General features: G+C 35.5%; 2 protein-coding genes across 2 annotated transcripts in view; one reads left to right on the top strand and one right to left on the bottom strand.

Moving 5' to 3' along the window:
* Positions 1-2,206, bottom strand: part of chn2 (chimerin 2) — a 75,380-nt gene extending 73,174 nt beyond the window's left edge. Inside the window, exon 1 of the mRNA XM_049480483.1 lies at positions 1,759-2,206. Coding sequence (XP_049336440.1) covers positions 1,759-1,807 — 49 coding nt within the window. The 5' untranslated portion in view covers positions 1,808-2,206. The remainder of the gene's footprint in view (positions 1-1,758) is intronic.
* Positions 2,207-5,103: 2,897 nt separating this feature from the next.
* cpvl (carboxypeptidase vitellogenic like) lies at positions 5,104-12,989 on the top strand. The gene is made up of 13 exons (XM_049480618.1): positions 5,104-5,212; positions 5,627-5,817; positions 6,961-7,079; positions 8,280-8,394; positions 8,542-8,600; positions 8,760-8,839; positions 8,948-9,014; positions 9,666-9,788; positions 9,903-10,034; positions 10,790-10,888; positions 11,128-11,301; positions 11,402-11,584; positions 12,652-12,989. The coding sequence occupies exons 2-13, from the start codon at positions 5,634-5,636 to the stop codon at positions 12,754-12,756; spliced, it is 1,440 nt and encodes a 479-aa protein (XP_049336575.1). The 5' UTR covers positions 5,104-5,212; positions 5,627-5,633; the 3' UTR covers positions 12,757-12,989.
* Positions 12,990-18,371: the final 5,382 nt, after the last annotated feature.

Below are 18,371 nucleotides of genomic sequence, written 5' to 3'. Positions count from 1 at the left end.
AATAAACTATGATATAAAAACTAATTTTATTTTATGTTGGGATAACAATGTTCAAATAAAATAAAATATTTTAATACTTTCACTGAATATTTTCATTTTTCACTGCTTCAACAGATCTACTAATTCTGGTAATTAACAGGTGAGTTTAATCAGATGTGACTGAGCAGGAAAAGCACTAAATAGTGCAGTAATTCAGCCCCCAGGCCAGAAATTGCACACACTGACTTAATCCCTGAAATACTAAAGATAAATTACTAGGCCTGTAACAATAACTACAAAACTAACAAAAAAATCAATTACTGAGGTCATGACTATACATTGCGCTACAACAACATGCATGACAGGCCTTGTTATTACATATAAGGGCTTATTATTTTGTTGATACAATGACTACAATGCAAACAAAGTGACTTGTTTTTTAGAAACAGAAGTGTGTGATAAATGATAACACACATTTGATTGTTAATAACTTCCCAATATTGTTTCACAAAGAACAACAACAGTTATGTGCTAGTGCAATCACACTTATTATTTTGTACTATAGAGAAAGATAAGCAAATTGAACAGAAAATACCAATTAGCAAGGATTATAACACAGAATGAGTTAATTAAGGCTATGAATGCAAACTTAAACATTGTTTAACATAGTGATAATGCTGCACAAAAAGTAAGGATATTTGTGTTTGGTAGGTAATTTCTTCATTGTAACAATGCTTCTTGGAAACAAATCTTATATCACTGGAAAGCCTGTTAATTTCTTTTTTAAGTGGTCTCATATTTAAAAAAGTAAGGAATATGCTTTTGCAAGATAAGCAGTAGAGCTCATGCACTGCATGGGTTTAAACAAGTATGAAATTATGACCATTATGACTTATTTCTACAGCAGATGATGAGCTTCTGTTTGTAATTTTGCATCTACAAGGGCGAGCAGTTTGCCAGGAGTGTCTAATAGAGTGGACAGTTGAGTGGACGTAGTATTTAAGAACTCCAAAAGCACTGCTGCTGGAGATCCACCTGTACCAGCACAGCACACCCTTGACAACACACCACCACCATGTCAGTGACACTGCAGTGCTAAGAATGATCCACCACCCAAATAATAACTACTCTGTGGTGGCACTATGGGATCCTAATTATTGAAGAACAGCGTAAAAGTTGGATAATAAAGTATGCAGAGAAACAGGATTATAGGGCTACAGGACTCTCCAGGACTGATTTCAAGGTTCTTCATACATTCTTTATGCATCCATCTCTTTTACAAACATAATTCTAAATGAAACCAAAAGTGGCACTTCTCAAATAACCTATAAATACATACATCAACAATCATTTATCTTACATTAAGCTACCTCAGCATGCTACTGTGTGAAAGTAGGGACATGCTTCTCATCCAGGAAGGAGGAAAACACAGACGTGAGAGCGAGAGCATGACACACCTCAGCATGTTGTGTCCTGCTGATTTAATGAGTTACTAACAGCATTTCCCAGCCCAACCCACACACACATACACATACACACACAGGCACATACACATACTGCTGCTGCTGCACAACACCACCACACCAAACCACACCACAGCAACACATTATATTATATAATCTTATATTATCTTTCTAATGATGTGAATAAAGGGGAGGTTTGAGAGGTGCAGGGATGTGCAGAAGTGTCAGTGCCTGGATGTCAGAGCTCCTGGACCTGTAGGCTAGATGTGTACACTTCATTCACATGGACTAGTAGTACTATAGGGACTACACTCACCAGAAGAGAGGGAGGAACCTGAAAGACTGGAGTTACTGGAAGCTGCCATATCATTCAGTCAATCAGTCAGTCAGTCAGCTCCTATCAGCAGGTCCATGTCAGTGTTTCTGTTGTTCCTCTGTGAGCTCCAGTCAGAGAGGCTGTCCCCGGATCTCCAGCTCTCTCACAGAGCTCCGCGCTTCTCCACAGCAGACGGGAGTCTCCAGCGCTGCCGCATTTACAGCCTGCTGATATAAATAGTCGAGAGACGCGCGACGAGGGAAGAACGCGTGCGGGGCGCGCGGCTCGACCTGTCAGTCAAACTGGCTGAAGCCAAACTTTCATTCATTCCCCGTCACGCCGTCCTCGCCTCTCCTCGCCGTGCTGAAGGAGATAAGTGTGGAGCTGCTGAATCTTCTCCATGTGCTGCTCCAGGCTGGCTCAGAAACACACCACGCTCTGCGCCTGGATCCGCCTCCCGCCTCCTTAAAGTGGAAGCGCGCCGCGTGGACGGGAACGCGCTCCGGGGACGCGCACTCCGCCCGCGCGAGCGTGGGTCAAAAATGTTAATCAGCTGTGGAAGCCCATAGTCTTTTACAATATTTTACTTAAAGACCCCATTCCAACATTTTTTCATTAATTTTAAAATGTTTAGTTGTGGTTTCTAGTAAGAATGATTGACATGTAAGTGAGCTGTTTTTTTTTTTTTAATGCTCAGGTGATCCGGTATAACAGTGCTTTAGTCTGGTGGAGGAGTGGTCAGGGGAGAAATTATAGGATTTCAGCTCTCGCTCATGAATATTCATACATGCAAACATTTAGCCTCTGATTGGATAACAGCACTCCGAAGCAGCAAGAGAGACAACACATTTTTACACTAGTAACAGACTTTGCATTGTCATATGTTACTTTACAACATGTGTAATGGCCTGCTAAGTGCAGTTCAGCCACTGACCTAGTCTTAGGTTCTCTGTAAAACACCAAATCCACTGGAGATCCTGTGTAAACCTATGTAAACACGCCGAAGGTGGGTAGTTCAGGTCCTGAAAGTAAAAATCCACCGCAGAGTTGGCTGAGCCGCAGCAGAGCTACTTTTAACTAGTGTAAACAGAACTGTTCTAAACATACACCTAGCTATCTCACTGTACTTAACTAGTGGTGTTACATAGACAAAGTATTTTCCTTTATTAGCTACTGCAGACAATGGAGTATTGAGGAAGAGTTTCATGGTGGCCACACAAAATATTGACACTTTAATGTGTTAAGTTTTTTGAGGGCACAGCAACTTTAAACTTGCACAATCAGTACACTGACTACTTTACATTGTATCAAAGTGTCATATCTTCAGTGTTTGCCCATAAAAAGATCTATCACCTCAGAATGACTAAGCAATTCATCTTCTTAATGCTGGATTTTGAAATGGGGGAAATGGGCTCTCATAACCCACTGCAGCAAACACACAATGTTGTCAACACTACTATAAATCACTATTTATTTATTTATTTATTAACAAATGTGTACATCTTGTATATTTGTATATGGTAGATTTTGAGTATATTTTTGTATATTTTCTGGTCTTTTTTCTGTACTTTCTGCAGCTGTAAGAGTTCCTCACTATGGGATTAATTGATTTTTTTATCCTAATCTTACAACTTTATCATATTTTGCTCATAATCCTACTTTCTAACAACTTTCTAATCATGTTCCTTTAGCCATTTCTAAAAAGAGATAAAATGTACATTTTTGAGCATTTATACATTGTGACAATTTTGGCACCAAAAAATAGCATTTACCTATGACCAATGATAAGCATCGGATAGAGGAATAGACTCACACAGCATTTGCTGGTGGATCAATGTAACTGTGTCCTCTAGAGTGATGAAGCTGAATTTAGTACATTTGAGTTGAGTTGGAGAGTGTTATTCAAAATCCCACAGCATTGCCAACACCCATGTCAAGCTATAAATATACATAAAAGCCTCAATGTGTGTGCAGCCATTTATGTGTGGATAGAAAGGCATATGTCTATACAGGCTCTGTGGTGAAGCTTACAATAACTGCTTGGGGCTAGTGGCACCAATTTCAATGCTTGTGAAGTTCAAAGTAATCAAAACAAAGTCATAGTTTATATCAAAGATGTTGAAGTCTCTTGGAAGTCTCAGTGCTGTCTCAAAACTCTGGGGTGTAAGTGTAAGTCAAGTTTCAAGTGTGGATGTAAGTCTACATCAGTGTCTTCTGTGCTCTGGACTTATGTAATATAAATTGTGTGAAATCGAATGAAACCTATTGTAAAGATATTTACATATACAAAAGTGATGATATGTTGAAATGTTAAAGAAATATTTACATATTAGAGAAATATTTACATATTAAATATTTACATCTTGTAGAGAATGTGTTATTTTATTTTTGTAAATCAAAAAACATTTGCACTAACCTGAAACTACTACTGCTGTTGTTTCTGTTTTACATTTATATTTATATTGTAAATGTCTGTTTTTATAAATGTCTGTGTAATTAGTTATGTAAATTAAGGCTATCCTGATTTAAAGTGATTTACCCAGAATTTCAATGCGTGAATCTACTGACATGTTCTCCAAATGACAAATAAACACTAAAACTGAAAACTAGGCTACATAAGTGAAACAAATATGCAAAACAGCACATTTAAATTCACTATGGGTAATTTCAATCAATACATAATTCATAATTCATACATTTTAAAAATATCGATCTATTGTCTGAGTGTTATTTAATGTACACAATTAATGTACATTTTCATTATGCATAACAACACATATTTAAAAAAAGTTAATGTATTAATTAAAAAAGGTAATACATAGCAGTTAACATACACACAGGGTGCTTTGATTACAGAAACTATACTTTTGTATACATATTGTATAGAATGCCGTAGAATAATGTTGTAGTAATTATTAGTAAAAGTTATAAGCCGTCAGATATAATAAATGCATATTTTGCACGTTTCCCCATTATTATTATTATTATTAATAATAATAATACAATTTTGCATTGCAATGCACACAAATACAAAAAAAAAGTTTTCATGCTAAAATATATATTTTTCCATAAACAAATACAAGTTTTTGCCTTTATATGAGGTCTCCTCTTATACTTTTCAGAACATTAGTAGCGTCACAAAAACACATTAAAACAAGGTCTGCATTTTCCCATTTACAGATAAATATGATATTTATCCACATAAATAGTGATTTTTTATTGTCATGTTTATGAAGGACCGCTTTCCTTTGAAGAATACCGAGCGCACTGCTGTCGCAGCAGCTGATTGGTCAGAATTGATCACGTGACCGTGGTTCAGCTCCGCCTCCACGTGATCATATGACTGTAGACTGGATACAACGTGACTAGCTTTAGCCCATCGGTTACTTACTTACTTCTGTCTTCTACAGTCTCTTATCCTCCAGCCTGAGCAGCCCTGAGGTTCAGCTTCTCTGTAAGTAACTGTATTTATTCTGCTTATTTTGCTGAAATACTGGGGTTTATATATGTGGACCTATTTTCTTCATTATGGGACAGAAAGCGGCTTGTTTTGATAAAGTTAAATTAGCGAGTAGCTCTTTAATTTGCATGCACAGCTGTAGTTCCTCTACTGTCTGCTTCTTTTTTTTGCCATGTTTTATCACACAGTTATATGTTAAATGCTACACACATGCTCTGTACTGCAGTATTGACACTGTGCTGGTGTAAATACCTGTTGTTTTGTTACTCATTCAGTACTGTAGTGGACTGGTCTATGCAAGCTAATACATGTTTAGGCATAGTATGGGAAATCTAAGCCCTATATTGTCGGTTAAATGATGGCTAATGTTTGCTCTCGCGTTTCTTGTCTTCTCGTCCATATCTGCAGTTCCACAATGCTGAAAGAAGTGCTGAGTCTTCTGCTTGTCTGGGCTGTGGTGGTGGTGCAGCCGGTGGTCTCCAGGGGCTGCTCCTCATTCTTCTGCAGAAGATCCCACCGTGTCAGTCACTCAGATGCTCAAGACCCCGGGAAACCTCTCTTTCTTACTCCATATCTGGAGCAGGGCAAGATAGAGGAAGGTATGGAGTGTTGGGTAATAATAATAATGTCAGTGTGATGTGGTGATTTGTGCAAAGTCATGTTGTTTAAGATCCCCTTTCATTTCGCGTAGCCTTATGTGATCTGATGCTTTTAAACAAATAAGCAAATAAACAACAAAAAAAAAGTGAAGTGAAGTGAAACAGATCTGGGGTTCCTAGTTAAAAACCTTCTTCACAGAAAGATCTTCATAAATGAGGAAGCATTACTACCAGGGAAACTTGAGTCAAGTTTAGTGGTGTAAGTGTAAAGTCTGAGCCAGCGTTCTCATGTGGGGCTCACATGGGTGGAGCATAGGCGGAACATGGTCTAGGTGGGTTTCAGGTGGGTACATGAGGTGTTATTGGGACCCAGGTGGGCTTTTCAAATATGCCACAACATTTCAGCCAACCTTAATTTAGGTATATAAGTTGGTATATAATATGGGTCTCATTTGGACCCTATATGCAGCGTACAATCCATATAGCTAATGTTTATCCCCTTCTGTTTTACTTTGCCAGGCTGGAATTAAGCCTAGTAGTAAGACTGTTTACCTTACAAACATGTTCTTGAAAATTAAATGCAATCTAAGACGAGGCTTAACGCTCTCTGAAAAACTGCACCAATATATTTTGGCACCTTAAAAAGGTCAGATTTGGTTTAGACTAAGTATATTATGTACCAATAAAAAAGAGGGGAAAAAGCTCCATTCTCCATTCTCATGTCTTTACATTATGTGACTAATGACCTAATAGGAATTGTCTGGAATTTCATGGGGGAGGAAAAAAGGAATAAGGTGATAAGTCTTCTAGATTTTATATATTAAAAGTTATTTAAAAATAACAAGGTTATAAAACCCTTACTTACACAGCAGCACAGATAACGTCCAGTAGCCACACTTATTGTTACTGCAGCTAGAACCCAGTTTAGGTTCTCAACTGCAAACTGTAAACTGAAAAGACCTGGTCATTTGGTCTGGTTAAACCTGAGTGGTAGTGTGGTAGAGGTTTGGACGACTTCCTTTTCCAAAATCCACCTAGAAGGTTGCTTTAGAGGACGCTTTCTTCTCCTTTTACAAAATATGTCTGTCTGCTTGCTTTCACTGAACAAAAACTAACAATAATCTCCGTCATGTTCACTTGCAGCTAAAAAGCTGAGCTTGGTGGGTCCTCTGCCTGGTGCTAATGTGAAGAGTTACTCTGGTTATCTCACTGTTAACAAGAGCTACAACAGCAACCTCTTCTTCTGGTTCTTTCCTGCACAGGTAACACCCTGAGACACGACTCGAGCTGTTAAACACATGACGCACTTTACTTTGGACTCCTGACATTGTATTTACTACTTTTAACAACTGCATTTAAGATAAAAACAGTCCCGGATACAGTATGTTGAACACCTCTGCTGCTGTTTCCATTTGGCAATCATTTCCAAATGTGCATTACAGATTCATCACCTTTTATTGTCTATAACTCAACACAGGCTTTTAAGTGTTTATCCAAACAAGTGCATTTATTCCACACACACATGCTTTATTTAGAGTAAATGAGTAGAAATGCATTGATTGGGTATAAATTTGAACCAGTGCCATTGTCAGATATTTTTTTACATCCATATTGGTTGATCTGCTAACACTTGTTAAATTATGACATTGGGATCAGATATACCAGAATTAACACGAAAGAAAATTGCACTTTTTTTTACACCCTTTCAAAATAAAGGTACTAATAAATTGTTCTAGCATACATGCTATAGAAAAACCTCTTGTGATTCCATAATGAACAGTGTATTTAATAGAGATGTAAGTTTGAAGATGGCCAAAAGAACAGTTTATATTAGGGTTGCACAACATATCGTTTTAACATCATCATTGAATTGTGCATGTGCAATAGTCACATTGCAAGATGTGCAAGGTCATGTTAGACTAATTTAATTGTTAACTTTTTTGGCTGCTTGCTATGACATATCTATCAGAAGCACAATATATCTGCCAAATATAATTTATTCTATTTAAGTCCTTGATACACAGAATGCATCTTAAATATCCTGACTTTAAATATTATGATTGGCTTTTGGTCTCTTTCAATGAAAATAGTTACTATTTTATACTAATAATTACTGTGTATATATATATCGCAGAATAAAAGCTCTTCAAATTTTATTTTTCTCCCAATGTCATACAATCCTAATGTGTTGCTCATATATTTATAAATCCATAGGACTAAAAATGCACAAAAATAAACAAAATATAGTAGGGTAGTTTCCCAGACAGGCAAAAAGCCTAGTTGTAAGATTAAATTTTTTATTTTAGTGGAAAATCTCAATTGAACATGCTAAGTTTTAGGTCTGGAAAACGGCTACATGTTGGCACCATATCACAGCACTATTTAAAGCATTCTTCTCTTCATTAAAACTTTAAAGTATCGTTTTCTTTTTCTTATATTTACTAATTGAGTCTGATCTACAGGTGAGACCAGAAACTGCCCCGGTGCTTCTTTGGCTGCAAGGTGGTCCGGGGGGCACCTCCATGTTTGGCCTTTTTGTGGAGCATGGACCTTACTTTGTGCATCAGAATCTCACATGTAAGTTCATATTATCAAATGAGGAACATGCAGAGTGTTATTTCTGTATATGCAGATCACTGTGCCTCATGTATATTTAAGGTCATATGGTTGCAGTATTGTAGCAAAAACCTGAAACACTTCACCTGTTTATAATTATGTTCCCAGTGGGCTACAGAGAAATCCCCTGGACCTCCAGATACTCTGTTCTGTACATCGACAATCCAGTAAGTTCTTACCTTTGTGTCCTCCCACTAATACTGTCGACGGCTATGTCAAATATGCCTCTTAGAACAAGATACATTTAATACATTTTTATAACCTCATTTCTTTTCTGTATCAGTCATTTTGAGTAATGTATTCAATGTGTTTAATGTATTCTCCAGGTTGGTACTGGATGGAGTTTCACTGATGATGATAAAGGCTATGCCACCAACCAAGACGATGTTGGCAGAGACCTGTATAGGTAAGATGGCTGACAATTGTCTATTGTAAAGCAGATTTTTTTTTTTTACTTTCTATAAATGTTATAATTTTTTTTTTTGTTAATATTTGTTTTGTGCTCTGTTTGCAGTGCACTGATTCAGTTCTTCCAGATCTTCAGTGAGTTTCAGTCCAATGAGTTTTATGCCACGGGAGAGGTGAGTGTTTTAAATACACTTTAATTAAAGACTAAAAAGTATTGAGAGTAGAACTTTAATAGCTATAGGTTTTACTGCATTAAACATTGCATCCTTTGATTTGGTGAAATTACAGATTATAAAATAAGAGCATTTATTTATGTGTATGTAATAAGTATTTACTTTTATTCACTGTTGAAATCTAGTGCTATCTGTATGTGGACTTAGTTTTATGTCTTATGTAGTTCACTAAATAGGGAGTGAGGAGTTATTTAAGATTCAGCTAAAAGCTAGCGTTGTGACATTCATTTTTTATTTGTTTCACACTACAGTAAAAATATTAAAACAAATCTCCACCTAAAGATGGTTTTAGAGAAGCTCAGTTCATAGTGACAGTGACTGAACACAGGCAAAAAATAAAAAAAAATGCTTTTATAATATATTCATATATGTGGAGATAAATGAAATAAAAAAAAAATAATGCATATTAAATATAATTTTGATATCTGCCAACAATCGTTAATCACCAGGTTTGTTTTTTATTTTGGAAAATACTGTACTATTCCTTATAAGAACCTTTATTTTCCTTGTATATGATAACCATTTCTTGAGATGTAACGTTTTATTACTGTTGAATCATCTCATGATTTCTGTTATCTCTTTTTGTTGTAGTCGTACGCAGGGAAATACGTTCCAGCAATCGGCTACTACATCCACAAAAATAACCCCTCAGCTAAAGTGAAGATCAATTTTAAGGGGGTGGCTATTGGGGATGGTCTGTGTGACCCTGAGCTGGTAAGTGGCCAGAGTGTTTTTATTTTATTTTATTTAGTTTTATTTTAAAGCTACGTAAGCATCTGTGTTTCTAAACAAAGATCCCTGGCTTCTGATTTCTGTTGTCTGGGGCAGATGCTGGGCGGCTACGCTGATTTCCTGTATCAGACGGGTATGATTGATGAGCTGCAGATGCAGTATGTGAAGCTGCAGACAGACAGTGGCGTCAGACTTATTCAGCAGCAGAGATGGATAGAAGCCTTCGAGGTACGGATTATTAATACTGTGGAAGAGTGCTCTTTTTAAAGTTTGAGACAAAGACTATTTTTTAACTTGAAAAGCCATTCCATCTGATCCACAGTTTAAAATTTAAATTTAAAATCAAAACAATTAGATTTAATTACCAGATTTTGATTAAACCAAACTTTCATTAAAGTCTGCAGTGATACTGACCTGGAGGTGGTGTGTTGTTAGTGTGTGTTGTGCTGATATGAGTGGATCAGACCAGAGGCCTTATTAATGAGGAGACCTTATTAATGGCCACAGACCACTGTATGAATGAGAGAGTTCTTGTTGTAATGCTTATCATGGTGCCTGTTCAGTGCAAAGTCCCACCCTTCAGCTAAAACAGCCAATTCGCTTGCTGGTTGAGCAAAGAGCAACGGCGGGTCAGCATGCTAGCAGGTCACTGGAGATCTGCGCAGGTGTCTAATCCACTCATAACCATACAACACACACTAACACCCCACCACCACGCCTTGAACATTTGAAGAACAGGATAAAAGAAGGATAAAGTATGCAGATTTTAAATGACTACAGTCTGTATTTGTAAAAATACAAAGTGTTCCTATATAATCAGTGGCACTGATAAGATGGACAAGTGTAGAAACAAGGAGCTGGTCATAATATTCTGCCTAGACTGTGTATAACCACAATTGAAAGATCATCACCTATAAGAAAATGGTTCGCTTGTATTTTGCTACGCTGCATCTTCATCATCATGTTTCTGCTCTCTCTATTAGGTTTTCGACAGCTTACTGAATGGTGATCTTTCTCCTTACCCCTCGTTCTTCCAAAATGCTACCGGCTGCACAAACTACTTCAACTACTTGCAATGCCAGGTACTGAGATGCTTCTGACAACCTTACTTTGATGCCTAATGGTGGTGTGGTACAACTTCTAACATTGCAAGATGTGTTTCATTATCTGTGGCATGATGTTCTATGCAAGCATCAAAGTATTACACAAACACACACACACACAACTGTCTAGCCAACATACTAAATCTTCCAGACCCTATTGCAGTGCTCTCACTGGAGATCCTGTATCTGCATTCACTGTTTAACTGTATCTCTAACAGGAACCTGCAGATCAGGAGTACTTTGCCAAGTTTGTGACCTTGCCAACGGTGAGGAGCTCCATCCATGTAGGCAACCTAACATTCCATGATGGATCTGAGGTGGAGAAACACCTTCTCCAGGATGTCATGAAGACCATAAAACCCTGGCTGGGAGTGCTCATGGACAAATACAGAGTGAGAGCAGTTTTACTAAAGAGTGAGGCAGAACTGTGCTGTGCTACTGGATTCTACAGTGCAGATGAGTGTAACACTTCTGTGGGTGTGTGTGTTGTAGGTGCTGATCTACAGCGGGCAGCTGGATGTGATTGTGGCGGCTCCTTTGACAGAGCGCTTCCTGCCCACAGTGAACTGGACAGGAGCAGATGATTATAAAAAAGCTGAACGTTTCCACTGGAAGGTCCAACCCAGTGACACGGAGGTAGCAGGCTACGTCCGGCAAGTGGGAGAATTTTACCAAGTGAGTGATGGTTTTAGATAACGTTGCTCTGAATGGGGTAGCTCAGTATAGCTGTCAAAAGTTTCCACATCATTTACTCAGGTAGAATGTATAGATATTGTGAGTTTAAAATACTTCTGTTGTATGAGTTAAAGTATCAACTCAAACTTTTTACAAAATAAAAAAGTACTGATTTCAAAACTACTTAAAGTATAAAAGTAAAAGTAATGTAAAGGGAAAAAATGCCATTAAGAACAAAAGCTTAGATAATGCCACAGGAGCCTATAGTGCACTACCCAAATCCCCAAAACACATTTTTCTTAAAGCCATAATCACTATTATAATGTTATTAAAATGTTAATGTTGATAAATTTGGGATGCACTAGGCTCCCTGTTTCAGCTGCATATATGCCTATTGAAAATAAATGCATTTTAGTACAATGCAAATATATAGAAGAAGATTAGTTGGGAAATTCTCTCTAAAAGTAGAGTTTATTAAACATAATTCCGATTGACCTCCAACAATTAAAAACAAACCGGTAAATTTTCCTATTATTTTGTTTGGAATTTTATGACTCCACTTGATATTATGCTTTAGGAGTTATCATGTAAATACAAAATTAGCCAACCCTATAGAGAGCTTTGTCTTTTTTTTTTAACACATGCACATTCAATCTGCATTGTAACAATATTGGGAGATGGAGACAATATAGACAATACATGTCTATTTTTTAAAAATATATTAGAGCCAAAGGTCGCCAGGGGTCAACCTAACAACCTTTTTCACATGACTGTGAAATTATTAACAACACTACTGGTCTACAATAAGTTAATAACTAAATAAACTAAATTCAAACATCAGATTAAGGGAATAAAATAAAAATAATGGAAATATATGGATAACCTCATTTTGTGACTATAAATATATATAACTTGTTATATCTTGTATGATTTGACAAGTTCTGTTTTATGTGACAACTATTCTATTTTGTTAAATAACCACAAAAACAGTGTTTATATTCAGTGGACTGACTTATGTACTAATCTCTTTTTTTTTTAATCCATTTTGCTTTGTTTGTTTTCTGTAGGTGATTGTTCGAGGTGGGGGACACATTTTGCCTTATGACCAACCACAGAGGTCTTTTGACATGATTGACAGATTCCTGTCCACACAGGGCTTCTCTTCTGTCTGATGCACTCCATGCAGCACCTGAATGTTTTACTCGCCCTGGCTGGAATACTTTTGCACCAGTGACTGTTTTATTCCTGTGACTCCAAACCGCTACTGAATGAATCAGAATTCAGTGTAATGTATATTTGGCTACTTTTTAGTGATACAGTAAATAATTGTTTCAGGGAATGTGTGTACTTTCTGTTGTGTTTGATTCATTTTTGGAGTTTAAATAAATGTTTGATTTATTAATAAGCTTGTAAGCTAATTGATGTGTAGTGCATACAGCTAAAATATACCTATAACCCTCACAGTTGAATTGGATTACACCAAAATCAAGTTCTAGTGTTCACTAGTCTTCTCTGATTGGTTCTGACAACTACGGTCACTGATCGCTAATGATTCCTTATGTGGTCTTCCAAACCACAGCTTTGGTGTTAGTCTATGAGGGCACAGGTTTTAAATAAGCACATTTGAGGGTTTGGAACAGAGTCCCAAGAAATCACATAGCAGCAAATTAATCAATCACATACTTCTTTTTTTGAAATAATGTTAATCACGACTATAAAAGAGGCAAAGCAGAACTTTGATCCCTTTAAATGAGAAATGCGACTCTACTACACCCTCATGGACCTCACTGGCATACTGCACGAATAAGAAACACAAGACTGCAAAGCTTCATATTATCACATTAAAGCTGGGACTGTGTTTGCTCAATGGTAGAGATGGGGTACTTGTGTTATTTTGTGGTGCCATCTAGTGGTCTGCCTTCATTGTAACTTTTTCATGATTCAATAGATTTGAACAGGGACTGCAGGATTCCTATATACTCATTGTTTTTAAATTTAGCAGCACCCCTTACCATACGATGGAACACTCATTCCTGCCACTGGAAAAAAATAATCAGAAATTGTAATTTCAAAATAATAATAGATTACAAAATAATTTCAAAATATATTGAAATATTTGAGTTTGATGGTATATACAGATTTGGAAAAAATTAAGAGACCACTTCAGTTTCTGAATCAGTTTCTCTGATTTTGCTATTTATGGGTTTATGTTTGAGTAAAATGGACATTGTTGTTTTATTCCATAAACTATGGACAACATTTCTCACAAATTCCAAATACACAATGTCATTGCAATAACAAAAGATGCAGAGCTTTCAAACATCAAATAATACAAAGAAAACAAGTTCATATTTATAAAGTTTTAAGAGTTCAGAAATCAATATTTAGTGGAATAACCCTGGTTTGGTATGTTTTCCTCCACCAGTCTTACACACTACTTTTGGATAACATTATGGCACTCCTTCTGCTAAAAGTCAAGCAGTTCAGCTTGGTTTGATGGCTTGTGATCATCCATCTTTCTCTTGATTATATTCCAGAGGTTTTCAATTTGGTAAAATCAAAGAAACTCATCATTTTTAATTGGGTCTCTTATGTTTTCCAGAGCTCTATGTTCAACAAGCATAACCAGACCAAGCTGAATGATCAGCATGAATAAGCTGTTCATCCAGCATAATCAGCATAACCATCAAAACCAAGCTGGACAATTAGCAGAGCCAGCATGACAATCATGACCAACATGACTAAGCTTTTCATCCAGAATGACCAATATCCTGAGAATTAAATATGTAAAAGTGGGAAGAGTTATTTTACTGAATTTATTTTACTTCTTTATGTTAGTTTGTCTGCAGGTTGTATAAATGATGACATTGAATATTTCCTATGTAATATATTGTATATCACCTATATCCTACGTGACATAAGACATGTTTGTAAATTAGTCTTCTAGGAATTAAAGGGCTGTTATTCTGAATTTGCTTGTTTAGATTACTCACTGTGAACTGTATAATTCTACACTAACTGCTGGTTAAATATGTGGTCTTCTTATTTATGTACAGGAAAGCTGTACAAGTGTAGTGCTTACAGTTCTGGAATCACATGGCTATCCATTAAAACAAGCTTATACCCCACCAATAACCATAACAGTTCCACATTGTTTAAAGCAAATGTGTGATGATTTATGCACACAGACTGCACACTGCTAATTATTCGTTTACTGATTTTTTAAACCACTGTTCTTCACTGCAGGTTTACTCTTTTTTATATTAGTGCTACCATGTGGAGTATTAAATCTGGAACTTTGGACCATCACATTAGAGGATGAGTCTTAAAACTATTGATATTTGATACCAAGTATTGAAATTGTAATGCAAATGAAAATTATACAATATATGCTCCTGCAACGGCATACGGCTCTATAAGAGTGATAAATACAAGTAAACATAGGGTATAAAGCATAAATTTTTTTTCTCACTCTCCAACATTTTAGGGCTGCAACAATTAGTCGACATAATCGCCATTGTTGTTTATAAAATTTGTTGATTTATAAAATTAGTTTGGACTTAGATTGCCCAAACACAATAGATACACAATATTTACGTAATAAATGGTAGCATACCACATTTAAATGTCTTTAGGGTATTTAAAGAGAATTAACGTGGCATTTTTTACATTTTATTCTTAGTAGATAGATATGTGCTTCTGTCAGAAACCTGTGTGGCAGAGATTTACATATTTTACACTTGTGCTTAACTGTAAAATACAAGGAGGTTATGTTTGCTCTGTGTTTAATTTAAAAACTGCATGTAACGTTCAACGTGCTTACTTTTGTAAAACAAAAAAGTAATGAAAAGAAATGAAATGTTAAGAAAACAATAGATTGTGCATCATTTTAAATTTACAAATAAAAAAATATATATAAAATCTGAATCTAAACTGAGAATCACTCGTTTATTTGAAGTATATTAAGATACATTTTCTTACAATATTGCCCAGCTCTAAATCAGAGACTAAATTAGGAAAATGAGTTTAAAATAAAAAAAAGGAAAGAAACACAGAAACAATATTAGGTTTACATACTTTACAGTAAGCCTGTGATAACTGTATTTCCAACAAACATTAATTCAAGTTTTGCACAAAAAAAATGAACTGTTTGTTCCCTAAAAATAGGGTTAAAAACTGCGGTTATCTAATAGTTTTATCTAGCTACAGTTACCGCATGCCTACGGTTTTCAGTGGCATAGTCTGCAATTAAGCAAACTAGCATATTTAATCTGTTAATTGCAAAATGCAAAAAAATAAATATATATATTTACGGTTTGTTGCATTTTAAGAGCTTTAGAAGATTAATTAAAGATATTGTAAGACACATTTTCTTATAAAAAATAGTTTTAGAAGACTTTTAACATGTTTAAGGAGCTACAGAAACGCCGAGGAAACTCATCCGGGAAAGACATGAATATTTTAAACAATATCATACCTGTCAAGTCTCCCGTTTTGGCCGGGAAACTACCGTATTTTACTCCTCTTTCCCGCCGTCCTCCCGTATTAGTATTTTCCCGTAAATTTCCCGTATTATACTAAATTAAAAAAAATATAGGCCACAGGCGACAATGCACTGTGTGTCTCTTAACCAATCGTGTTGCCGGTTCAAGGAGAAAGTCCCGCCTTTCAGGAGAAACAGCCAATCAGCTTGCTGGTTTTGCGGAGCGCAGTTTAGTGTGGGGGAAGCCCCGCCCCTCCCCTCGCTGTGAGTTCAGGCAGCTAGTCGGAGCAGCTGTCGTTAAAACTAATCTGGATATACGGAGATTTTTCTAAAAGAAAGGTAACTAACCATGTAAACTGTGATGAGATTGTTTCTGATAGCTGGTTAAAAAGACTCTTCTCTGAATCAAAACATAAATTAAACCCATTGTGTGTTTAATAAAATCCAGCTTGTGACTCAGTTAGCTTAACTTTTGAATTAGCTAGATAGATATTCAGGGTTTGAGAAAAATCTACATACATATAATGCCCTGCCCTGATGTGCCTGATCAGCCAAAACCTATAATTTCCAAACTCTATTAGTTCAGGGCTAGTTTTAGGGTTTGTTAGAATTTGTTTAAATCTCAAGTATTGTGGTGTAATGTATTATTTAGAAGGGGTAGAAGAGATGGTTGAGCTGGAGAGAGAGAAAATGTGGAGAGGGCTGAAATTAACTGAACTGATCAGGAGTGGACTGAACGATAGAAAGAAGTATTAATGAAAGATTATTAATTGTGTAGGCCCATTAGGACTATTATTTACTTATGGAATATATCTGATCCATGTCCTTTTTGTAAATTTGTGCACCCTTCAATTTCAATTTTAAATCTATTAAATAAATAAAAAATAATATGTATATATATATATATATATATATATATATATATATATATATATATATATATATATATATATATATATATATACATATTAATTTTTAGTCCAAAACTTGACAGGTATGCAATATATGACCTAACATCCGTTTAAAAACACGCTAAAGGGAGATTTTGACCCAGATTACAGTTCATATTTGCAATAATGTATCTCAGATAAAACAAATAATTCCCCGTTTGTATACAGAGCCCCTCAGCTCTACTCACCTGAGAATCTGTGCGGGAAACGCGGGGAGAACACAACACGTGTGGTTTAATTTTTGCAGGGAATTGTAGTCCAACACAAAAATACACAAAAATACACGAACAAAACAATACGTTTTTTTTTTCTTGTGATATTTTGAGAAAAACAGTACACTACAACTACTCTTAATAATAAATGCAATAGGGCATATCATATTATTGTATGCATTTTATTTTCTTAACTCTGTTACATACATGTTGCATGTTGGCTGGAAAACAGAAATTAAAAATCATAAAAACTAAGTGATTCCCTGCATCCCACGTGTTATTCCAGAAGAGGGCAGTAATATACAGTTCTAAATCTGAGGGTAGGTAATCCACTGCGTGAACAGAGACACAGAGAGACCGTTTAAAATATAAATATATCTGTGTTTACATTACGTTTAAACACAGAAAAAAATCGAGTCTCTCTAGACAATCTTTTAAAAAAAATCTAATCAGTCAGAACATTGGCGTGTACATTATTTTAGATCCACATAAATTACATACATTACAGCCTTAACTATAATACTTTGTTTTTTACAAAAATAAAGACGTGGCTCTTCAGAATATTTAAATACTTGAAATATTTAACCTTTTAAATGGATTAAAAGGATTCCACTTGTGTTGTGAATCAAAAAAGAGAATCAGAAAATGGTAAAGTGCAGTTTTTGTGAATTACACTGATGGCTCTTAATGGGTTTCAAATTAGCTTCATGATTTTAGAATAGAATAATGAACAAATATGTTAAAAAAATAAAATAAATAAATATAGTTAATTTTTTGTTTATGTTGTGAGTGTTTAATTAATTCATACTGCACATAAGCATCATGTCTAACACATCATTTGCAAACCTAAATATGTGTTACGTTGAAAAAATAGTAATATATCTAATAATATATAAACATATAAATAATATATTTCTCATATTTCTCAAATAACAGATAAAAGAATATTTCATTCATATGAAGATTTATATTAATTAGACAAAATTGACTGTGCCATATTTGTGTGTTTAAATATCACTATATATAAATCTTATATTATTTTTCCATGGTCAACAATTGTCACAGTAATCAATAATAAAATAAAAAGGTGATCAAAAAAAGGTGACTAAAACTAAAGTAAATAAACATCTGAAGGACTTGCA

The sequence above is a fragment of the Astyanax mexicanus genome, chromosome 6, assembly GCF_023375975.1.
Source record: "Astyanax mexicanus isolate ESR-SI-001 chromosome 6, AstMex3_surface, whole genome shotgun sequence".
In the NCBI taxonomy this organism is placed as follows: domain Eukaryota; kingdom Metazoa; phylum Chordata; class Actinopteri; order Characiformes; family Acestrorhamphidae; genus Astyanax; species Astyanax mexicanus.
This window is presented reverse-complemented; position numbering and strand designations above follow the sequence as displayed.